At 38.7% G+C, this 25397-nt stretch overlaps 1 protein-coding gene across 8 annotated transcripts in view; it reads left to right on the top strand.

Annotated features, from left to right (window-relative positions):
- ZNF385B (zinc finger protein 385B) overlaps positions 1-25397 on the top strand; it is a 171940-nt gene that overhangs the window by 68878 nt on the left and 77665 nt on the right. The window contains exon 2 of one of the 8 annotated variants that reach the window (XM_062005087.1): positions 7568-7639. The exons of 6 other annotated variants lie outside the window; for them this stretch is intronic. In XM_062005087.1, the coding sequence (XP_061861071.1) occupies positions 7568-7639 (72 nt within the window). Of the gene's footprint in view, positions 1-7567; positions 7640-11076; positions 11145-25397 lie in introns of those variants that run through there. One more of the 8 variants, XM_062005090.1, reaches the window with a different exon arrangement.

The raw sequence follows: 25397 nt of genomic DNA, 5'->3' as shown, positions 1-25397 counted from the left end.
TGGATTCTCATGTGCTGAGTGACTCCATTCCTTACAGCTTTCTCCCTTCCCATGTAGGTATGCTGATGCAAGTGTGTGCTTTCTTTCCAGCTGGCTCTGAAATGGGTGCCATCTCATGTATTGCAGAAATACAAGAATATAGTGACAGAGGCTCCAGAATGAGGTACTGTGCAAACCTGGGAGAAAAACCCAGCTGCTAATTCAAGCAGCACCGAAGAAGAAAAGGATTTGATATGCAAGAAGGAAAAAAAAACAACCATGAAGCACTGTGGAGTGTAAATTAAGTAGAGGAAGGACAGATGGAAAGACCAAGAAAATGAAAGTTGAACATGGTAAACAGAGAGGAAAGATTGAAGGGAAGGGAGTCTGGGGAATATGCAATTCCTTTCCAACTTGAAGAGGTTGTGTAGGAGAAGATGAGCGAATACACAGTCCACAGAAGAAGAGACATCTCACTTCATATTTACAGAGTACAAGTAGAAAATATGTTTCTCAGATTGTATCAGTTAAGCAATTCAGCCCTTGAAGACAGGAAACTGTCCTCAGCATCTGTTTATAAGTCTTGATTAATGCAAATGCCAAGAGAGTTGCACTGTGTCATAACTGAGTCTTGTTGAAACACCCGACTTAGGACTAGACTTTACAACCTTGCAGCCCTGCGTTTTATGAGAAGTGTTGTGCCCTGCCATTAAATGAGAATGTCCACGCAGGGGAGAAAAACAAAAAACCAAACAAAGTTAAAATCTCAACAGAAAGAGTATCAATATCTCAGACAGGTCTGCCAGTATGATCCCTTGATGACTGAGCCTGTGAGTGAAGGATGGTGTTTCTTGACATGGCTTCATTTCTTTTTCTGTACCTCCTTGCATCAGGACATTGCTCTTTTCATAACCCAGAACTCCAAATTCGGGAGGTAATCTGGGGCCATTATTAGCAGAAAGTTGAACAAGTCAGTGGCTCAATGCTGTCGTCAACTCTAAGTATTTTTTACAAAAAAGGCCTGTTCTGTCAAAAATACACACTTTACATTGATCACTGTGTTGCTGTCTCCTTAAAAATGTAAATGAAGCAAATGAGTTTCTCAGATGGGTTTTTTTTTGTCTTTTCTATGCTGCTGTTTCTAATTTAAAATTTTGTTTTGAAACACCTCAGGAAAAGAAAAAAGGACAAATGAATATGTTTTTTAAGAAGTGGTCCTTAAAGTAGAGGATTAATGCAGTTTGAGCTGTCAGCCTGCATTATAATATACTGGGATGTGTAATTTGTTTCTTATGGCTTCCTTCTCCCAGTAAAATTGTTGTGAAACTTTATGCCTGTGTTCAAGCTTTTTAGCTTGCAAACAGTATGCACATTTCTCTTCCTTCTTCCCCCTTCCCCCCTGCCCCCTGCCTTCACCCTCTTTTACTGCCTTTTCCCCCTTATAATTCCTAAGGCTCTTAAGTTGTTGGAAGAATTTGAATCTGTTTTCAAACTAAATAATTGCTCAGAAGGCTGTCTTAAACTTACTTGTTCATGCCAGTGCAAATGTCTTTTTAATTTTCATGAATCTAACATTTCTGTGACTGTGACCTACTCTGCTTCCATTTAAGTCGTATGAATTGATGATTAGCTTACTAATGTCTGTTATCCTTTAACAACAGAGAAAAACAACCTGATTTTAAAAAAAACCCTTATCTGTATGGAATTTTTTATTGCTCCTCTCCTCCAGCCTTTACTATATACTTATATTTCTGATGTCAAAGGAGTGACTTTCAAGAGAGTTTAAGAGCTGCTTTCTACATACTCATGACAGCGAATTCAAATAGTTTCCTTAGAAATAAGACAGTAGCTCTTACTGGTATCAATATGTGCCACAATATGCTTCCCTTGTCCAAGCTGTAGAAAGTTCTTTCAGCAACCCAACTCCTTGTCCCCTGCCCCTTTTTCCTTTTTTCCTCCGTGAAAGTGCTTATGCTTTCAAGCACAAAGGCTTCCCTTGATTGACTATCCAGTTCTTTGCAGCACAATTTGGGAATGTCTGGAGTGAGAATGTTGTCTCTTCCTCAGTGAAAAAATGCTTTGCAAATGGCTTTGGACTGTTAAGCCTTAGTGGGTTTTGTTTGGTTGGTTTTTTTTAAAGTGTTTCATCACTATCTAAAAAAACCTTATTAAATTTCAGAAGTAATGTCACTGGGATTTATCTTTTGTGATGGGATAACTGTTTTTCAACTCTAGTAAAGATGTTGAATTATAAATTATCAGAATGCTTAGTAGAGAAGATTTTGTTATAAAGCAAGGCACATCACAGCTTTCTTTTTGACTTTAGGGAAGTCACAGATGCTTTAATTCATTGTACAAAACACTTGATGTACATGTTCTATATTTGTATTTTTGGTATCGCTTACTTGAACTGTAATCTCCTAGGTCAAGAACTCTTTCTTAACTTGTGTATGTAGAGCTCTTAGTACCGTGGAGCTTGGTGTCATTTGACTTCTGTCATCATTACTGTAATACATAAAATTAAATACCATTAAAGGATATTTTATATAATTTTTTAGAGTAACTTGCAGCTGCTTCATCTCTGTGATTCTCAATTGTTCATATTATTTAAGAACTCTTTATCATTAATATTAATTATGAATGTAGATGCACTTGAACTTCAGATGCAAAAGCTGGAGAAGAGATACAGATTGTTTTGCCATTTTCAAATTTACCATTATTTCAATCTATTTTTTTCTGAAGATTATACGGAAATGAAATGCAAACAGGGTTTGAGAACTGGAAGGTGACGAGTCTTTCAATGTCTGTGTGCTCATGACAAAGAAGAAGTGTTATGGCACTCTGATATATTGAATGGGAAACATCCTCTTCTCCAGTGCTTGGCAGCACAAGATATAGAGCAGAAAATAATGTTTGTCTTTCTCTTTTTCCAGCTGTAGTGAAGTAATTACTGGGATGGCTCCTTAAACATTTGCTGTCATCTAGATCTTATAATGACAAACTCTTGGGTCAACACAGTGAGCGAGTTGGGGCAATGGTGATTAATGACTTGAACAAAAATAGGTTTTGCTGTGCTTTTATAACTGGAATGGCATACCTTTTATAGTCTCATCAGTATTTGTTAGGGCCTTGAGGGCTGCATATCTGTTGGACCTTGAGGCTGGAAAAAGATTTAAGAATTTATCTATGAAGATCCCTGTTCAGGAGTGAGAATTGAATTGACACTAAGTTCTTGTGACTGCCTCATCTCTTGCCATGACAAAAATGCATGTCTTGAACAGTGTGACACCAAGTTGTGAAGTATGGAAAGATTTCTGTGCTCCGTAAAAGCGTAACTATAGGGCAATATATTTGTCGTCTTACTGGTGTCCTAGGAGGAGTTGTTGAAGGTAAAATGTCATCTTTGAAGGATGCACAGTAAGTCATCTCACATGATAGGAGTGTCATACCAAAAGGCAAAATTAAGATCTGAATGTCATGATGTTATTACATTTCCTTTTTCTGAATACCATGAACTGTAATGGGAGTACTGTTTTATTATTTCATTTAGCATGCAACGGAGTACATAGTGCTAAGTTTAGTGGCTTGTATAGGCACACGTGTATGTTTGATGCATTTATGTGAAGAAGATATACAGAAAAGTAGCAATAAGCAGAACTTCATGTAAGCATAAGTAACAACATACTCAGCATGAGCATGAATTTTTAACAGTCCTTTCAAATGCATTTCAAGTATATATTTGCTATGAGAGATATGCTTTATCCATAAACTAAGGCAGACTTAAATGTTGATTTACTAAATCCTTCAAGGGCAAAACCTATAGTGAGAGTTGGATCCAGTGCTCTGTGTGACAGGAAGAGGAAGAGCTGCGATTCACATATGACTGGATGTGCATATGTCTTGATGGAGGTTATGATTTGGGAGTTTGGGACTGTACATTTGCTTTCCCCTGCTTTGAATCCGAATCTGTGTTTGCATGTACCACAACTCACTGTAATTAACCTGATCTGGGAAAAAAAAAACACAAAGAAGAATAATTGAACTCCTTTGATCCAATGCTTTCTCTTCTGAGAAATTTGAGAAGCCTTGGGAGTTCATGTTTTGTGAAATTTATCTAGTGATAGAGGGACTTAATTGTTTCTCCCTGGACCCGTGTTTGACAATGTCTTCTACCTGTTCCTGTATGTCTGTACAATAGAGTCAGGCTGTTCTACCTTGTTTCTGTTTTCCTCCAAACTGAGATTGTTCTTAGGGATTATATTAAATGCATTAGATTAAAATACTCCTTAAGTGTGGCCAGTGGATTCACCAGCATGTTTGACACAGCTTCAGTATTCTCCTGACAAAATTACCTTGACTTCACTTTGATTCCTGCCTTGAATTTTAGAAGCAAAGTATAGGTAATTTCATACTCCCTATGCTTAGCAACATTTGGATTATTAGTCCAAGTGCTTTATTGCAAGAAGTAGGATAGCTGTGTTTATTGAACAAGGGTACTTTCTTTCACATACTAGTCACTGTTTTAAGTCCATGTCTCTGGAAAGTGCTTGTAGTTCATCAGTGTGATGCTCCATGAATCATTATAAATTCATGATATTAATTTTAGCTGAGATCTTAACAGTAGCATTTATAATATAGATATGAAAATATTTGAAGAAAGTGAAGGATTAAGAATCATGATGGTAGTACGATAACAATAAAGTCAAACCTTAACTACTAAATTTTGATTTTTCCTTAACTCTTACTACTAGATATAGCAGCTATGGCTTTATTTTCCCTGACTATTTGGGGAAAATGTCTGCAGCAGTTCTGTATGTAACTTCTGTATGGTACACTGAAGTTCCAAACTTGAGAGCAGGTACAGCAAGTCTAAAGAGTTGTTTGTGCATTAAAAGCAAAGGACCAAACCCAAAGGATACAAATGTGGTCTTGCAAGATAATATTATTACTGTTAGACGATAACCCTTACAGAAGTCTAAAGTGCTAAAATTTAGACTTCTGGGAGAATGATTTGCTCTGTGCTCCAACTTAAAATGCAGCACATCTAAAAATACTGTCCGTTTTTGTTCAATCATATCGTGACAGTGCAATTCTCCAAGTTTCTGAACATCAGCCAAAATACACATGTATGATATTGCAATGTGCTGGGGAGATATATCTGTGTCAAAGCAATCTGGGGACAGAATGGATATAGAAAGAATGGAAGTCTGAACACCATGTTTTATGTAGATGTTGATGGATTCTATGTGATGTTTGCAATTGAAACTAGTTAGCCAGCGATAAGTAAGCTATCAGAAATGCTCAAAATGCTACTTCATAAGCCTCCACTTAGGATAGAGGCTAAGAATATAGAAAATATAAGATGAAAGAATTTTAAAGCATGAGCATTAGTTTCTAAAATAAGATACCACCAGATTGAGCTGTCTGTCAACTTTTCATTCTTTGACTTCACAAACAGCTTATGAATGAGACCTGAGTGCACTTGCCCTCACATAACCTTCTCAATGGGCCTTGCCTTTCTTGCTCTACAATCCTACTGTGCATGATCTCGTGCTCTCTCTTCTCAATTAGATCTGTGATAGTAGGTACCACACTTGCAGTGAATGTTGTATCATCTTAACTTCTGCACCTGACAGCCAGGTGGAAAATAATTCATCTGCTTTTGTCATACTTAATTTTCCATTGCTTGTTTTACTTTCATTTCTCCTTAATGTTTTTACTGTCCTTTCATCTCTCCTCTGCCTTCTACTGTCTTATAATAGCAATTTTTCTTGTTATTCTATTCTGTGTTTGTTTTTTTGTCTTTCTTCTCAATATTCCACTATTTTTCTTCGAGCTCCTATCCTTATGGTTGTTGCTTCTTCAGCATTGTCGTTAATGCAATAACTGCATGATCACTGGTATGGAAAAGGAAAGTGCTGTCCTTCTGCTTTCTTCCTCACCTGCATCATCTCTGTTGTGCTTGTACCTGCTCTGGTTGCATGAGCTTATTGTATACCCTCAAATAATCATTGAATGGTAGGGGTTGGAAGGGACCTTTAGAGATCATCTAGTCCAACTCCCCTGCAGAAGCAGGTTCACCTAGATCAGGTTGCATAGGAACATGTCCAGGCGGGTGTTAAAGACCTCCAAGGAAGGAGACTCCACACCCTCCCTGGGCAGCCTGTTCCACTGCTCCCTCATCCTCACAGTGAAATAGTTTTTTTCTTATATTTAAGTGGAACTTTTTGTGTTCCAGCTTCATCCCATTACCCCTTGTCCTCTTGCTACCTACTATAGAAAAAAGGGATGTCCCAACCTCCTGACACCCACCTTTTAGATATTTGTAAATGTTAATAAGATCACCCCTCAGTCTCCTCCTCCCCAGACTAAACACCCCCAGTTCCCGCAGCCTTTCCTCATATGAAAGATGTTCGAGTCCCCTGATCATCTTGGTGGCCCTGCGCTGGACTCTCTCCAGAAGTTCTGTGTCCCTCTTGAGTTGATGATTCCAGAACTGGAAACAGGACTCCGGATGATGCCTCAACAGGACAGAGTAAAGAGGGAGAAGAACCTTCCTTGTCCTGCTGGCCACATTCTTCTTGATGCATCCCAGGATGCCATTGGCCTTCTTGGCCTTGAGGGCACATTGCTGGTTCATGTTTAGTTTATTATCAATCAGGACTCCCAGGTCTCTCTTTGCAGAGCTGCTCTTCAGCAGTTTGACCCCCAGCCTGTACTGGTGCATGGGGTTGTTCCTTACCAGGTGCAGGACTCTGCACTTGTCCTTGTTGAACCTCACGAAGTTCCTCTCTGCCCAACTCTCAAGCCGGCTGAGATCCTGCTGAATGGCAGCACAGCCTTCTGGGGAATCAGCCAGTGCTCCCAGTTTGGTGTCTTCAGGGAACTTGCTGAGGGTACACTCTGTCCCCTCATCCTGGTTGTTGATGAAGATGTTAAACAAGACTGGCCCCAGAACCAATCCCTGTGGAACTCCACTGGCCACAGGCCTCCAACTCGACTCTGTGCCATTGATCACCACCCTCTGGGCTCTGTCATTCAGCCAGGTCTTGATCCACCTTACCATCCACTCATCCAAGCCACACTGCTTGAGCTTTCTGATGAGGGTGTTATGTGAGAGAGTGTCAAAAGCCTTGCTGAAGTCAAGGTAGATGACATCCGCTGCTCTCCCATCATCTAGCCAGCCGGTTATGCACTCATAGAAGGCTGTCAGGTTGGACAAACAGGATTTCCCCTTGGTGAAGCCATGTTGACTCCCCCTGATAACCATCTTATCCTTCATGTATTCAGTGATAACATTCAGGATGAGTTGTTCCATCAGTTTTCCAGGGATGGAGGTGAGGCTGAGCGGCCTGTAGTTTCCTGGGTTGTCCTTCTTGCCCTTTTTGAAGACTGGAGTGACATTGGCCTTTCTCCAGTCCTCAGGCACTTTGCCTGTTCTCCATCATTGTTCAAAAATGATGGAGAAATGCTTAGCAATCACATCAGCCAGCTCCCTCAGCACTCTAGGATGCATCCCATCAGGACCCATTGACTTATGAGCCTTAAGCTTGGCCAACAAGTCGTTAACCTCTTTCTCTTCCACCAGGGCAAGTCCTCTGCTGTCCAGGCCATCCTACTATCCTTGCTGGACTGGGCTTCCTGAGGGCCGGCCTTAGCGGTAAATATTGAAGCAAAGAAGGTATTCAGTACTTCAGCCTTCTCTGCATCCTCAGACACCAGGGCACCCTCAGTGTTTAGCAGCGGGCCGACATCTCCCCTTGCCATCCTTCTGCTGCTGATGTACTTGAAAGATGCCTTATTATTGTCCTTGACTTCCCTGGCTAAATTTAATTCTAGAAGGGCTCTAGCCCTCCTAGTTGCACCCCTGCATGCCCTGGCAATGTTCCTATACTCTTCCCGAGAAGCCAGCCCCTGTTTCCACCTCTCATAGATGGCTGCTTTCTTGCCTGAGTTGTCCCAGCAGATCTTTGCTCATCCATGGAGGGCTTCTACCTTCTTTTCCTCCTTTCTTTCGCATTAGGACACATTGAAGTCCAGGGTCATGGTCCTGCTTTGTGTTCTGCCTCTTCCACATAGGATCTTGAACTCTACCATCTCGTGGTCGCTGCAGCCAAGGTTGCCTCCAACCTTCACATCCCCAACCAGGCCCTCCTTATTCGTCAGTACCAGGTCCAGCAGCACTCCTCTCCTCGTTGGTTCCTCAATCATCTGTGACAGGAAGTTGTCGTCAACATCCTGTAGGAACCTCCTGGACTGCGTGTGCTTGACTGGGTGGCTATCCCAGCAAATATCAGGTCCCCCGTGAGGACCAGGGATTGTGATCATGAGGCAGCTCTCGGCTGTTCATAGAAGGCCTCATCCACTTCCTCCTCCTGATTAGGTGACCTGTAACAAGTTCCTACAACAACATCACCTGCCTTGCCCTGCCCATTAAATTTTACCCATAAGCACTCTACCTGCTCCTCATCCCCACCCAGGCACAGTTCAATACGCGTTAATTACTCCTTCACATAGAGAGCAACTCCACCTCCACGCCTTGTCAGTCTGTCTTTCCTGAACAATACGTAGCCCTCCATGGCAGTGCTCCAGTCATGGCAGCTGTCCCACCATGTCTCTGTGAATGCAATGAGGTCGTAGCCCTGCATCCACACCCACATCTCCAGTTCCTCCTCATAGCTAAAGAAGCTATCGTACTGTAACAGTACTGATTATGGATCTCTGAAGAGGCCTTCTGAGACAAAAGAAAAAAATCCAGGGATCTCAAAAATCTTGGGACAGTGGACATTACTAGAGTAGATGGGAATTTTAAAGGGAGAAGAAGAGAGATCTGTAGTTAAGGCTGTGACTATTTGTGTTCTTGACATCACATTTTAGTCATGAACTAGAGGGCAAGCTAAAGCATTAAAACCATGATTAGTGGGTTCTAAAAACCTTGCTTTACAACTAAAGACTGATCTTATCTGAGATGGGCTGTTATATGCTGTTGAGAAGAAGAAGGAAATAGGAGGGAGCTACTGTAGGTCAAACCAGAGATGTGGTTAAACTTGAGCACACTAGTACATTCTAATGGCTTTAGCAAGGAACTATCAATCATTGACAAAAAAGAGACATTACAAGTGGAAGGAGTTGCAGAAGCATGCATGCCAGCTCAAGGAGGAGTATTGTCCTTGCCATTTTGTCTTGCTATAATGCATAAACATATTATGTGCTTATGGAACATGTGAGACAATTCTGCAGTTGACAATGAAGTTAGAAAGAAGTCCTTCAGACATTACAGAAAAATAGAAGTATTATTGTCAGCATGAGAGAACAGACTGTTTACTTGGGAACACTGGTCATCTTGCTAAGTCATTAGAATCTATATAAAATCCACATAAAGTTTTATGGAGGTTTGGTGCTGCCAGTCCCAAGTGTGCAGCAAAAGAATGAGTCACATATTCCAAGATCATAAGATTTGCTTAAAAATCAGAGGTTTATTTTTAATTTGGTTTCTTTTTATTTGCCTTTTTATGTCAGAGCTGATTCATTTTTTCCACTGTTTTTCTATGATAATTACAGCTAGTGATGCCCAACCCCCTTTTTTTTAAAAAAAAAAAACACAAAACAACAACAAAAAATGCAAAAAGGAAGAGAGGTCTAACAAAATACTAAATATTTCAGGATGTGTAACATGTAACTGCCACCAAGCCATCTTGGCAGGTAGTTATTGAAGTAATCCCCCTTTTAGTAGAAAGAATGAAGAATAGGAGTTTGTAGAATAAAATAAGATTAAGGTAAAGTTTTGTATGTCATGTTTTGAGCAACCAATAGTCACACCCTAGAGAGAAGTATTGTCACTGGAAGAATATGTTTTATTAAAGACTGCGTACAAAATCAATCTGGTCACAAATGTTTTGTCTACTAATTCTGGATAAGCAGAAGTTTGTTCCAAGTAGTTTACTTTTCAAAGTCCTCTTCTACCCCTCCTCCTATCCCTTCACTTTTGTAAAAAAATTAGCAAATCGAGTTATTCTTAAGTCTACACATGTAAGATGGAGTGCTGAAGAGGAAGGGTCATATACAAGGCTTTTTTTCTCCGGTTTCTCTATGGCAAATTATCCGATATTACTGCAACTGTAAATTGCATCAGATAAAAATCTGTCCCCAATGCTCTTGGCTTTTTCTTTTTTCTTTTTTTCTTCTCTCCTTTTTAATCTTTTTTTTTTTTTTTTCTTCTATGAAACTCTTTTGTGTCAAGTATCATTACTAGGATGCTCTTAGAAAAGTTCTTTAAAAGAGTCAGAGGTTCTGTGCAGACCCTGGTTGTGGTGTACTGACAGCACATCCCAAAGTGATGAGATGCAGCGCAGGGCACTTCTTTTGGCTAGAAATTTAGGATTTGAGTCCTAGCTTTCAGAAGACCTGCCATTTGCTTTTACAATAGGAAGAAGTTTGGTTTTATCTTCTCATAGCAAAGGTTAATTTTAATTGTGCAAAAAACAGTCTGTGGGGCATTTTAGTGTATAATAGCAACTTGCCATGGTAGCAGCATCATTTAAAATGTTTTTATTCCATATCCAAATTAGTTTTATAGGTGACTTCTGAGATAAAAAAATCTCAAACCAGCTACCTGATCATATTTCCTTAAGGGAATTCTTTTGTATCTGAGGAGACAAATTCAGCTGGGATGTAATCACTCAGGAAAGAAGAGGCACTTGCTTTTGGAAAACTTGAATTTAACCTATCATTTTAGATTTTCCTTGATAGACTGTGCTACTCTAAGTAATACAGTAGTTCTGTAGGGTTTTTTTTTCCTCAGTTAAAGATAGACAGCTAGATTAAAACCAATTGCAAGACATATTAAAAATATAACTTTAAAAATTTAGTAAAGTGATTACTTTTTTTTTTTAATGGGTTTGTTACCTCAGATTAAGGTGGTACCAGCTGCTGCGTGTCTCTGCATCACTTCCACATAGTCTGAAGAGGTGTCATTCACCAATGAGAGGGAAGTGTCCCAGCAGCTTTATGGGGCAAGGCATATTTCTCAGCAGCTCGAGTTCAAATTCTATTCAAAACTTGCACCAAGTCAAAAAGGAGCTTTTGAGAACATTCCCTTTGCTAGACGTATCGTGCAGAACTTTCTATTCTGCTGAACTAACTGTAGATGAGAAACATGCTTCTGGGTAAGTAATTTCATGTGGAGGTTGAAACCTGTCTTTCAGCTAGGGGCATAATAGAATACTGTATGCTTGTTCCAACTCTATAGAGGGAGAAATACATGCCCAGTTTTGCTGATTTATTTTTGATAGTAATCTATTAGTGGAGGCTGTACTCATTTGCTGTAGTTTAGAAACTGAATAGTTGAATTAGGAAATATTAGAACTGTGGGTGTCTGTGATCTGTGATAAAAAGATACTTTTTATCTTTCAGTAAACTGCATTGTAGAAATAGAAATGCCAAAATCACTATTTGAACCTTATTTTTTTTTTCCTGTTCAGATGGAAATCATGACATTTTTCTGAAGAAAGGCTATAAATGAAAATTATTTTTAGGAAGTCCATTGGAAGAATGTATTTCTTAAATATCAAAATAAATTTGTTTCATATTTGTGAGAATACTGATGGTTCACTGTAAAAATTCAATGCCTAATTATAAGATGTCTTTAATTTCCTTTTAGCATTATGCTGCTATATATTATATAATAGTTTCAATAACTATAGATAGTCATAGTATTTGAAATAAGGAATACCACCATGGGTACCTTAAAGAATAACTTCAAATTATTAATCTTATGAAATGTGAATATGTTACAGATGACACAGTACTGCGTAGCTGCAATGTTAAAGATGTGCCTAATGCTTTCAGAAATTTCCTGTTAGATGCCTTGTTAGGTCAAAAACATAAATGCTCTTCTATCCTCCAAGTCTCATTTATAATTAGAGAATTACTTTGTAGAAAAAATTTTCTAAATTTTTTCTTGTAAGGCAACCTTGTCTGAAGGAATGTCACTGGTGATTTTTTTCAGGTGTTGAATTAAATACTAACAGAATATTCATTTGCTGTGAATTGAATATAATAAAATACCCTCTGCTCTGTATAAGTATTATCCTCGGGCTGCAACAAATTCCATTTCATAGGATTCCATTGCTTCTAAAACTACTTTTATCTCTATCTCTCTCTCTTTCTTGCAAAAAATGATATATATCCATTGACCATAATTTTTTGTTACTGTCACCTTATTTTAACTTTCTAAAGTCATAAAGATTGCCTGGGGAAATGCTTTTGTTAGGCAGAATTTAGGATAAGTCTAGTTAAATTGTTCCGATTTCAGCAAATTAGGTTGCATGTCTCTACATTCTTCAGAATAGCTTTTTCCTAACCATTTATCCCTTGTTCTCTTTTTTCTATATATGCATCTGTTTTGTTTGATGATCGTAGTTTTACAGTTTGGATGCCAAACTCTTTAACATAGGGAAATGCTCGCTGATTTTTCTAGACCTTTGCTTCTCCGTATCATTTTGTGTATAATAATTTGCTGTATTGCAAAGAAACACATGTTATAGAAGGTTTTAACAGAGAAGTCAGAAATTTGGCAATTTAGTTGTTTCTGTGGCTCACATGATTTCAGCATTCTGTATTTAGAAATATATTCATTCTCTCTAAGCTTGGAACAACCCACAGCTTTCATGTTGTGACCAGGATGCTTAAACATCAATTTTCATAATTTTTCTGTGCTACCATAGTCATGGGCATGTCTGGATTCACATTACCATTTGGCTTTCCAGTGTGGCTCATCTGACAGCCCACAGAATAGTCCAGGCTACCATGTGTTTGTCTACAGCAGGCAGCTACTGGGCAGTGCAGACAGCCCAAAAATCTTAAATTATTCCTGACTCCTGGGAGACAAGGCATAGACGATGGACAGTCTGTGTTGGCCATGTATCATCTGTCTGCTGCTCTTGGGTGGCATATAGCAAGCCCAAGATGACACTGTCCTGGCAAAATGACTTGCAAATGGAGAAAGAGGTAAGTGGCAGTCAAAAAATTAGTGTCAATCCTTTAGGGACAATTGCAATGTGATGAAAACAATAGAGAAAAATCTGTCTATCAAGAAAATGTAAAAAAAAAAAAAAACAAACCAAGTGAAAGCCCACAAAACCAGAAAAAAAATACCACAAACTCAATCAACCAAGACCCCCCAGTTTTAACTAATCAAAACTGCTTTATATACAGCATGCATCTATGTTAAGCTTGGGAGAGAAGATCTTTTGAGAGGGGAAACTTGATAAAACTTTATACACCAAAGATTATATTAATTTTGGCAGGAACTGAGCAACACAAATGCTGTTAGATGAGGAAGAAGTCTAACCCTTGGTGACAGTGACTAATGCTGACCTTGCTTTTGGGGAAGCAAGCACAGAGCTCTGAGTCACAGGGGCAAGAGGCAGCAATGGAGGTCAGAAGGGGTCCTGGAAAGGGAATGTTTGAACAAGACTCTGAATGTGTGGGAGGTGTCTGGGTAAAGAAGGGTAATCCAGAAGTACTCCACCATCACTTTCCCAGTGATATTTCCTAATAGCAGTAGTTTTAAAAGCTTTCTCTGGGGGAAGGCTTAAACTGGTTTTACAGGTAAGCAAAAAGTTCAGTGATAAGCATTGTTAATGAGCAGTGCATGAATAAAATTTGTGTCATATGTTTATGTGAATATCCCAGACACATGTACAGATTTCTGGTTTTGCAAACATATACTTAGATTTGTTCAGTACTTGAAGATTTGGCCTTTGGGGAAAAGATGCTTTTATGTGCTATAATGCTGAAATACATTGAACAAAGTTTAAAATAATGATATTCTGTAGATGTAGAGAACATTGAGATCTTTTGGAATTACTTATTCAAATATCCTTATAGTTGAGGATGTATTCATATTTGAATACATTCAGGAAAGATTCACCCGTAGTTGCTTCTGTCCAGTATTGCTTTAAAGAAACAGGAAAACAGAATCATTTCATCACTTAAAGCTGTTTAAACCTTCAGGGGAAAAAGGGTTACTACTTAAATTTCAGATGAAAGGAGTGTTTTGTGAATTCATCTGTCATGTATTCATACCTGAATTAAAATGAGCCATGATGTACTGCGCTTTCTCAGGAACATTACATAAACTTCCTTGTTCTAAACCATGCACAAGTTTGAAATGTGCAAACAGAACTGAAAGAAACTTTGCAGTAGTTTCTCCACAGCAGGAAGCCTAATATTTACACAACAGTCAATATGGTAATGGACACAGAAACAAGCAGTAGTGTCTCTTACAAAACCTGATTTATCTGGTAGAAGAAAGTAGGATCTATCTGGACAACAACTTTCTTTTTGGTTAGATGTGTACAGTTGGGGATGGGTTTGGCTTGAGTTCTGTGGAACCCTGTTGGCCAAGATTCGGAGTTGCGCAATTAAAACAAGGGATTGTTTAGAAGTGTGTTATATTTGGAACAGTTTTATCCTGCTTTAGTTTATGGGATTTTGAACAGGTCTTTCATTAGTGTTTTCATGAGACTCTAAAGAAGATTAGTTCAGGAAAAATCTGATCCCAATGCATCTTGCTTTGGCATAGATAAGGAGTTTCTTTATGTATGATTTACTTATCTTTCTGTAATTCTTTGCTGTGATGTTTAATTTCTGTTTGTCCCATGTACCTTTAGAGAGAAATTCTGCCTTGCTATGAGCAGAGGGGCAAAGGGAAGCAAGAAAATAACTGACCTCAGTGCAGCCAGAAAGTGACAAGAAGGGACAGAGGACAGTATACTTATTATTTCTTGTTATTGCCTGATATACAGGGCTAACAAATATTATCTTACTATAAAAGTTGGCAATATTCAAGTCAAGCAAAAAACTTTTAAATACAGGAACTTGTAAGAGGAAGCTAAACCTGTCTTAGTTCTTCTTCTTTCCAACATCTTCCAGAAGTCTGAAAATTGTTTTTGTTCCATATGTTCTGTGGGTTTGAATGATTGCTAATCGCATGAGCTACCTGCAAAGAGTGGTTGAGAGAAAGACCTGCCTGTCCTCACACTGATAGAGGACACTTGTCCATTGGAAGGAGAGATGGTAGCTGGAGCATTGAGCTAAATTTCAGTTTTGAGAGTGGACATTTTGAAAATGTCTTATTCTGGTAGTCTTTTTCACGACTCCGGTGGTTGTAGGGGGATCAAGTGTGTGAAGGCTGTGGCTATAGTATGAGCATGAGAAAAAGCATGGTGCTCTCTGAGATAGGTCAGAATTTTTGTAGGTTGTTCAAATCTGGAGCAAAGGTCAGGGTAGAAACTGGTGGGTTTTAACTTTTTAAAAGGTGTGTCAATAAGTTGAAGATTAGGTGGACAAATTTAGGACATTCCTCCAAATATCAATGATGAGCAGAAATGTGAGAAGTTCCCAAAAAATTTTAACAATCCTTTGCAATGGACAGCATCACGTAATCCTAACTGGCGGATGTCTAGCAGTTTTAATTTGTTCATGCATATATGCCTTCCAGTTATTTATAATAGCTGTTCTCAGAAGTGACTTGAAATTTAAAACAATAACAAATATCTAAACTAGGCAAGGAAAACTTCAACTAATAGATTGACAAATTGTAAGGTACTGAAGAAATGTGGTCTTAAAAAGTAGCATGTGAACGTCCTAATTATTCTGAGTGTTGCCTGTTGTAGTAACACAAGCCAGACAGTGAAGTTCAGCTTGTACTATGAAATCAAATTTAATTTCATAGTGTTCACAATTGAAATCTCTGTTTTATTAGGTAATTTCACTAACAGTTATTACCAAATAGAAATGTATCTCAGACCTGCACATATCAAAGAGTAGTGCTTCCCAACCTTATTATTTATTGCTCCCCTATGTAGAACTTTACTATGAACACTTTGGGCATAAATCCAAACCAGTGTCCAGTGTTCACTGATAGAGCAGATTCCTTTATTTGAAGAGGTAATGATTGATTTAACAGTAGTAAGTGCAGTAATCCACAGAGGATGAGGCATTTTACCAACATTTACAAGATGTTTCCTCTATATTATTTTCAAAGCCCATTTTCAAAGTTGAGTAACTTGGATCTTCATGTCCATGCAGAACTCTGTTTGTTATTACTTTCATAATTAACATTGCATGGATGTGCTTGCGCAGTTCTATTTTTTAAAAAAAAAGACTTGCATATGAAGCTTAATAATATTCCGAAGTAAATTTTTTTTCCTCAGCTTTTAGCAGCTATTTAGACAGTCACTAAAATCTGTGTACTAGGTTATGCAATGCTTTGTAGTAAACAGAAGTTGACGATTAAAGGATCAGATCATTTTTTCTAGATTTGATGTGGAATCTTTAGAGAGACCTTTTGGAATGGGGGAAAGCAAATTTCTTTTTGATCTCTTCCTGTTTGTCATTCTACAAGAGATATGTTGTTAAATGTCAAGACATTTGCTCGATGCAAAAGAATGCTCAAGTTCATCTCACCGTGTCTTACTTCTTGTTACTTGTATTTCTTGGTTCTTTTTCAGGAAAGCATGCAGTTGTACCTTTTACCATATGACACAAAACCGCCATATTGCTTAAAAACTTGGATGGTGTCTGTGTGTGGTGGTGTGGCCTGGGCCAGGTTTTGTAGTGATGGTGCTACAGGGGTGGCTTCTTTAAACAAAGAGCTGCCAGAAGCTTCCCCTGTAGCTGGTAGGGCTAATGCTTGTCAATTTTGACCCAGGCCTGGCCAATTAGTGACTGAGGTAACACCTCTTTGAATAATGTATTTGAAAAGGGGAAGAAGTTGCTGGGCAGTTGCTGAACTGCAGCAGCAACAGGGAGTGAGAATGTGAAAACATTTCTGCAGACACCAAGGTCGGTGGAGAAGGAGAGGGAGGAGAAGGTGCTTAGGCCCTGAAAGAAAGAGTCCTCTGTGACCTGTGGTGCAGCCCATGGTGAGGCAGCTGTGCCCCTGCAGTCCGTGGAGGCCACCGGGGAGCAGAGATCCACTCACAGTCCGTGGAGGACCCCATTCTGGAGCAGGTGGATGCCTGAAGGAGACTGAGATTCTATGGGAAGCTCACCCTGGAAGAAGGTCCTGGCAGGACCTGGGAGCTCATGGGGAGAGAGGAGCCCATGCCAGAGCAGGTTGGCTGTCAGGACTTGTGATCCTGTCGGTACCTGAAAGACTGTTCTCCTGGTGGATGACCCATGTTGGGGCAGGGTGTGAGGACCTGCCCCTGTGGGAGGCCCCATGCTGGAGCAGTTTGTGAAGAACTGTGTCCCCTGGGATGGACACATGCTGGAGAAGTTCGTGGAAGACTCACTCCTGTGGGGAGGGACCCCACAGTGTAGCAGTGGGAAGTGTGAGGAGGCCTCCCCCTGAGAAGAACCAGTGGCAAAGTCCATCTGTAATGAACGGACCATAACCCCCATCTCTCATCCCCTGTGCTGCTGAGGGGGGAAGGAAGAGGAGACTCGGGAAGAGGGAGGGGTAGGGGGAGGTGTATTAAGATTCAATTTTACTTCTCATCTCTCTGTTTTGGTTTGATTGCTCATTAATAAAATAAATCAAACCTTTTTCTCCCCAAATTGAATCTGTTTTGCCTGTAACACTAATTGCTGAGTGATCTCGCTGTCCTTATCTGGGCTCACAAACCTCTCGTTACATTTCTCTCTCTCCTGTGTCCAGTTTAGTAGTGGGAGTGATATTATAACTTGAGGGGCATCTGGCACCCAATCACGGCTAAACCACCACACTGTGCTAAGCCTATATAATAGCCTATTTTGATTGATTGAGAAAAGTATAAGAATAAACGTAAAACCCCAAAACAAAACACTGCTTACAAAAACCCCTGGTCATATACTTCTATAGTTATGTTCAATTTAGTATACCTTGTTTTGTTTATTGTTGTAAATAAACCAAAATATAATATATCCTTGTATATAATACATAATCATTAAAGTAGAACTATAACTGTTGCAGACTCTGGAGCCTGAAGTTTCTTTTAGTTATTTAAGATTACATAGGGATACAGTCACACAGTGTTCTTAGGAATGTAGGTCTTGCTGACATACATCAGCAGGCCTTTGTGAAACTAGACCTAAAGAACAGAATTAAATTGTTATGGCTAGAGGCTAATGAGTCTACCATAGGCCTGCTCTTTCTTTAGAAAATGTGACATATTTAAAAAGCAACATCCAATTATTACTTTAAAATAAGGATGTGAAAAGATATTGTGGTGTCCCACATTATTTAGTTTTGAGGGTGTTTTTTGGGTTTTTTTTTGGTAGCCCATTTCTTAAAGGTAGATACCAAATTAGAAGAATTCTGAAAAAGCAGCTAAACCTGAATCCCAGAAAAGTAGCTAAAGCATCTGAAGTGTTATTTTTTGCAAAATTCTACCTTTAAAGAGATTGGAAATATTTGGGAGATTCCATGTTACTGAAAAAAAAAAAATCTCTCTTTTTAAAGACCGAATTTAAGAGAATTATGTAGATTAGGAGATTGTGTTTCGCAATAGCTTCCACAGCTGCTATTAGGTTGATTCACATGCTTTGTTTCCTGTGTAAAAATTAATCCATTTGTTGATATTGACCACTGCTCTTTAGTGACTTGAGATACCATATATTAATGTCTGTCACTGTGTCCTGGTGGTACAGATGAAGCTGGAGGTAGAAATGTCAATAAAAATAGATCACAAAAGGTCTAAAACTAGTTCGGTAAATCTCTTTGAGAAGCTACTGCCAACTTCCTGAAATGACAGGTAGTAGCATAAAAGAGCAAGAAAGAAGCCTTGCTTTCTGGGTGGATGAAAGCCAAAATACTGTATGTACAAGTAAATTATAGTAAAATCATGGCTGACTAGAAAGGAAAGGGTTTTATAGCTTTTGAGGGCTGAATATTAACCTAGCTATAGGACATTCACAAACTTCTACAATTTATTGTAAAAAAAAGACTGCAAGTCCTCAAGAAATAGCAGTAGTTCAAAGATCTTAATTTGAACATCCCTACATGTAGCTATTCAAATTTTTAACTACAAAAAACTTAATAGGAATTCATAAATTCCATACTGAAAGATAATGTCCATAGCTAAATCCCTGCTCTCTCCTGTCCCATGTTCTTGCAAAACCAAGAAACTTCATTTAGTTTAATCCAAAAGCCTGGTTATTTTCTCTTGGGCAGTCCCAAATCTCTAGAACTACACATAACTTGGTCAAGTACTTCACTGTGAATAGAGGATTTATTAGTTAGGATGCCTGGTTAGGGAAGCCATTTTGGAGATGTACATTTTAAAACTTCAAGTTATGGATAAGTGTGAGTCAAAAGCTGAGGCTAAGAAGCAAAACTGTGTAAATAAAGTACTTGAACTTTTTTATTTTTAATGTGCTGAGTGAAACTGAAGGGAGGCATGTCAGAACAGGTAGGGAGAGCATTGTGATAGAGAATTACAGAAGCAGCAGGGAATGCAGAGGGTTTACAGTCAGGATCAGAGTAGGGATATCACTAATACTAGGAAGAGAGACTTTACTCCAGGCTTGCTTAGAACCATAGGAAACTAAAGGCACTGCAGACATGAAAAGAGTAAAGTGTTTAAAGCTTTTTAAAAGTTTAAGGAATAGATTTATCTAAGAAAAGTAATTTTTATGCTTATGTGATTTCAGTGGCACTGAAAGAGTAGCTGTTCAGCCAGTAAAAGACATAGGAAATATGTGGAGATAGGTGACCCATCTCTCTTTCCCAGTGTTCTTATAGCTTATGGAATGTGTCAAGCTGCAAAGCTAAGTGACCAGATTTTACAAGATTCCTATGAACGTTGTTCTTTACCCTTAAATTGTTAGCTTGTAATTTTGGTTTTGTTGGGAGTTTTGGCGCTCACTGCAGTGGAATGAGTTGACCTCTGAAGTGGTATATTGTATTTCTGACATGCTTTAAAACAAAATGCTGATCAGCATCTCCACTGCCTACCAGGTCAGTCTGTCATGGAGTGTATGCTTCAGCTCAAAGTGTCTTGTGGCTGCCTCACTCAATCTTTATTTTTTTACCCATGTGAATCCTGTGGTGCTGGTGGAATTAAGCTACTGGACAAGAGCATTTGTGAGAATAAAATAGGCTCAACAATAGACAAATTTGTGTATTTGTCTAATTTAAGTGAAAGAGAAATGAAATCTTAGGAGGAGAGGCATTTTTGTTTGTTCTGCATCTTGAGTACAAAGGAGTCCATGGGGAGGGATGTGCGGTTTCTGATTAAGTAGAACTCCAGCTATAGAAGAAAATCAATCAGCTTTACACTCCATAGCAAAGGATATATTTTAAGATCAGCAGTGTTAGAGTCTACATGATTACTTTGTGGCTCTGTGCTCTTTAAACTTCTAAATTATCTCAATTATCACATTTAAAATACATTTTAGAAGTTTTAGTATTAAAAATACAGTTTAAACATGAGTGAAACTGAAAATAGGCAGCACTTGCTGGTTTCATTATTTTCTGATCTTAAGAAGTCCTAAGCTAATTGTTTTTCCCATGGGACAGTCTCCTTTTGCTTTATTAGATAAGTTGTTTTAGATACTGGTTTTCCCAGTCTTACGCCTTAGGAATACCATTCATTTCTTCCATCTCATCATTCCTAATTATACTCCAGTGTATCAAACTGAGACATTGCTTGCTTACAGTATTTATGCCTCAAGCATTTGTGGTGCAGTGAAGGGTGCAGCTATTAATTTCTTTTTTAATTAGTCCTACTAATAGCACTAGGAATGGTGTTCTAAGGTTGCGATTAAGGGTCTTCATAACATCATTAAAATAATTGGTTCAAAATTGTCTGTATGTAGTCAAGTCATAGATACCTTTTGAACAATGCTTTCCCTCCAGTAGTTAGTCTGTGACTCTTGTCTTGGTCACTGGGATCATAAAGGTGACATTCCATATTCTGCTGTTTGGTTATTGCCGTTCCTTTGTGTGTAGTAATCTTAGAGTTACTTTTAGGGGCATACTCTGTAACTTATATGGTGCTTTGAAACATTTGTTAGATTATACGAAAGGTCTTTCAGCCAAATGTTTTCTTCTAGCAGCTGTAAATGGTATCAGTTTACTGGTTTAGCTGTCTGCTCTTGGGACATTAAGTACAGTATCATCTTACTTTTTGAGTCTGTTCAAGTTTAGCCAATGAGAAATGGTATGAGATAATGAAAGGGATGAGATCCTCTTACAGCTTAATAATAGTAAACCAAACAAGCAAGCAAAAGCAACTAACTAACCTTTTTTCTTCCTGGTCAGGAAACCAATTAAGACAAGACTTCCTATACTGCAGTGATACTTACAAGCTAGTAATAGTCTTAACGTTTCAAAGATACATAACCAGGATTTGAGTAGCTCTTTGCGTTGAAAGAAATGAGCAGCTTTTGTGGACTGGGAAGGGGAGCTGATTACAGAAAAAATAACCACAGAATGAATAACACTTTCTAATACTTATTCTAAGTAGGAAAGATTCATCCAGGTACAATTAACATGCTGAGTCTGTAGGATTTATTTTGCTCATATTTGGAGAGCTAGTTGTAAGATTTGTGAAATCCTTCTGTAACAGGTGTTTGAGAAATACTTTGACAATGGCGCCATCTTTACTTTTTAAAATTAAAGACTTCTACTGGAGAGAGAGAGAGAGAGGAATTGCTTCATGTAAATCTAAACATCGGGGATTGAAATCCTAGACCTTAGAATAAGAAATATTAAGAAGCATAACAAAGTTTACAAAGTTAGCATTTTATATCCAGTGGTCATTCAACACTTAAAATTTGTTATAATAATGTGTAATACTGTTAAGTGCAAATACAAACCCAGGGGAATTTTAAGCTCTTTCATCAGAATTTTAAAAGCCTAATACTCTAAAGATTAATTCCCTAAGAAATCATGAACATAAATAATGAAGTACCTGAAACTGACCTCTGAGAAAATACGCAAGCTCCCATTAAATTACATTTGGAATGATTGTTCACACTGCAAGAAACAAACGAATGAAAGATGAACTTACTGGAAGGGCAGCAAGGTTTCTTAACTGTTGCTATCAGGGCTGAAACAGCTTTACCATTCTTTGCCCAGAGCTCCTTGCTCTGAACAGCAATGCAGCTTCTCTGTGACAGACTTCTTAATGGAAAGTCTTCCTGGATCTGCACCTTCACACCAAGGGATCCCTCATCTCACTAAGTTGCAATGAGGAAGTACTAAGCTAATACAGCAAGATAACAGTTAAGTTTGTGGGTTTTTGTTTATTGCTAGAAGCTGCTAGATGATCTATGGGTTTGTTTGCCAGTTCCTGCATTGTTCTTCATTTTCACAATTTGATTTGATCCCTTCTAAAACTTTCTATGTTTGACCCTTATTTGCTCATCATCTTAAATGCATTTTTTCCTTTGCCCTTTAGTGCTCAGAGTACCCTACTCCTTCACCCCACAGTTTATCCAGATACTCTTCTTAAGACATTTAAAATAAAAATATAGGAACTGAAATAATAGACAAACCTGGACCGCTGCAAATTAAATATCTCAGGGCAATAATTTTCTTTTTTATAGTCTAGCTGTCATGTGAAAGAAAGATTTATACTTTATCTGAGGAATTTATCTGTCTGGGTTTTCCTCAGGTGTTCTTAAATAGATAAAGTTAGAATTTGTATAGATGCTAATACGCTGTCTCTCACATGGAATTTGTGTGAACAGCTATTAATCTTTAAATGCACACCCTTTAGTATTCCTCCTAATTTCCAAATATATGTTAATCTTCAAATCAACTTGACCTTGAAGTTATCAATTTCTTGCTTTATTTCTTTTGAGTTCCATGTAGATTTTTTTCCTTGAATAATCTTTTCCAAAAGTATTCCTCCTATAAAATGGCCTTTTTTTATAAACTTTTAAATCGAAGCCTTTTTTTTCCTGCCCCATCACACATTTCTTTAAATTTTGTTTCAGAGAAGCCTTTTCTCTCCCAAAGTGGGAGCAATTCCAAACATATTTGATAAAAATGCCAGTGGGATTGAGCTGAGCCTGCCATTCAGCTGTTTTCCTTTTCCCTTTGAGTTTTACCTAGTTTCATGGTGCATGGACATCTTTTCCTTCCATTCGGGCTTGACTGGTGGGGGAACAGAGATCAGAAACTTCATTTTATTAGCGGATTTATCTTCTCCCTTAACCTTCACTTTTAGAGAGATGCGGAATTGGGCTTGGCAACCTGTCAGAAGTGATGTGCCAGACTGCATCTTTCTGCCTGTAGCCAGAGACCGACATGTTGGCTTAGTCTTGTCAGAAACCAGCAGCTGCTGCAGCATTGGTGGAGTAATGCCCAAAACTCATTCCTCTACTGACCCTGATGGATGCTTTTCCAAAGAGGGGGTTGTGTGCTGTTGTCAAGCATCCCTGTCACAGGCTGTTGATGCCTCTGGATTCGATGCCATAAGAGGAGTGCTCTCTCTCTTTTTGGAATGAGTTCCTGTCTTGCCCAGGTGTCTTGCTTAGGCCTTCCAATCTCTCTGTGATTGGACAAGTCTAGAGATGGACCTGCTGAGGCAAAACTGAGGTTAGAATAATGAAACTACTGACAGTGGGCAAGGACCTTATTTAAAATACTGTCTTGCCCTCTTTTCAATGAAGTTGCACTTACCTCTTTCTTGTGATCATTTGCATCATGTCCTTAAGATTAAGTGCTTAATCTTGAGTGCTACCTGAAATGCTGAATTAAATAACTATAATAAAAATGTCTTTCATGAGTGTCTTTCCTCTTCTCCCTCAACTAATAGAGAAGTTTTTGCTCAAAAGAACAAAAAACGGTTCTTTCAGAATTCTACTTCTACTTTAAGCACCTTTGCTATAGAGCAAAGAATTTGTAAAACTAGGATCAACCTGTATGTTTAATTTCATCTTATCAATAGAATGTTCTCACTCAGCTGGAAACATCCAACCTAGAGGAAACAGACGTCTGCTGTCACAGCCTGCCTGTTCTTTCATATATTAACATTTAATATTTTTGCTTCTGTAAGCTCCAAAGTCAATTCAAGGCATCTTAGTGAAAGCAGATTTTGTCCAATGTGAGTAAAAGATTATAATCCTCAATGTGAAGAGTTCTTTCTAAAGTGTCAACAGCATATATTTTGGCAAAGAGGCTGGGTTTCTGAAAGCTGTAGGTTCAGAAGAGGTTTCTGTAGAGGTAAAAGAAGCTGCCAGAGTTGTGGGGAGCAAAGGCAAGGAGGGCAGAAACAATTCAGTGACTGGGAAAGGGCTTGCAGGAGTCTTTCAGCCGAGAGATATAGGGAGGAGAAAGAATAATTTTTATCAACTTCCTTCTCTTGTCCATTATCCCCTATCACTTGCTGTCTTGCTAGGATATTTCCTTCTTACTCTGTTATCCTGCATCTCATGGAAACAGACAAGTCAGAGTCTGCTCATGGCACAAGAAATTGAGGGGCTAAATCTGCTCCTATTGCTGGGGAAGGATCCAGCAGCAACCCTTGCAAATAGATTTTGTGTTCTTGCTGCCATTGAAGTGCTGGATAGCAGTGTCAAATGCAGGGTGAGGGGAGGGCTCTTGTACAGGAAAATATTTCCTCATCTGTCCTTGACAACTGTTCACTTTGCCTGACAGTTGGCTTTGCAGGACAAGACTCTGCTTTATTGGATTTTATCTCTGATCCACTACGCCAAACCAGGGATAATCTACTATTTATAATGATCCTTAGAAATTTTCAGACTCACCAACAACAAGATTTAAGACAGAAAGATCTTTAGGTGAATTCTGTCCACACAGGAGCAGGAACTGTGGTGAGATAGAAAGAATTAAACATCTAGAACTGGAATCTAAAAGGTGCCAAGTATCCCAGGGCTGAGTGCCCTCAATTCCCTTCGGTTGCAAGTTATACTGTAATGTGAGTTAATGGATTATGAGTGAAAAGCAGTGGGATTCAGCTGTTAGTCTGAGATTCTACACATACTCTGTGTAGGAAGAGTTGTGCTAGAGAAAAAGTAGATCTGTATGGATAGATGGGAAAAAATTAAGGAGAGGATCCTTGATTTTTTTTTTTTTCCTAGTTTCTGTTGTGGTTTTGTGGATGAAGCAGCACTTTACCTGAGTTGGTAAAGTTGGAAGATGAAGTATGGATCTTGCTTATTCTTTCCCATTTTGAGGTTATTTCAACCTAAAGGCACGTGGAGAGAAAATAAGGTAAGAGTCTTGTGGCAGTGACTGTTATATCCTTCAGGATATGAGAATGGACGCGGCTTTTGCTGTGGGGATCTCTTGTGCCACAGCAGGGACACAGTCTCCTCTGCCTCTCTTCATTACCAGCAGAACTAGGGTGGGCAGGAGGTAACACAAGTCTCTTTTTTGTCTTTTGTTTGAGAGAGGCTTTGATTCAAAAGTTACTATTTATAATAACTTCCATTAAACCCTGAGACTCCATTAC

The sequence above is a fragment of the Colius striatus genome, chromosome 11 (genome assembly GCF_028858725.1).
Source record: "Colius striatus isolate bColStr4 chromosome 11, bColStr4.1.hap1, whole genome shotgun sequence".
NCBI classification, from domain to species: Eukaryota; Metazoa; Chordata; class Aves; order Coliiformes; family Coliidae; genus Colius; species Colius striatus.
Note: the sequence above shows the minus strand (reverse complement) of the source record. Positions and strands in the feature narration are given on the sequence as shown.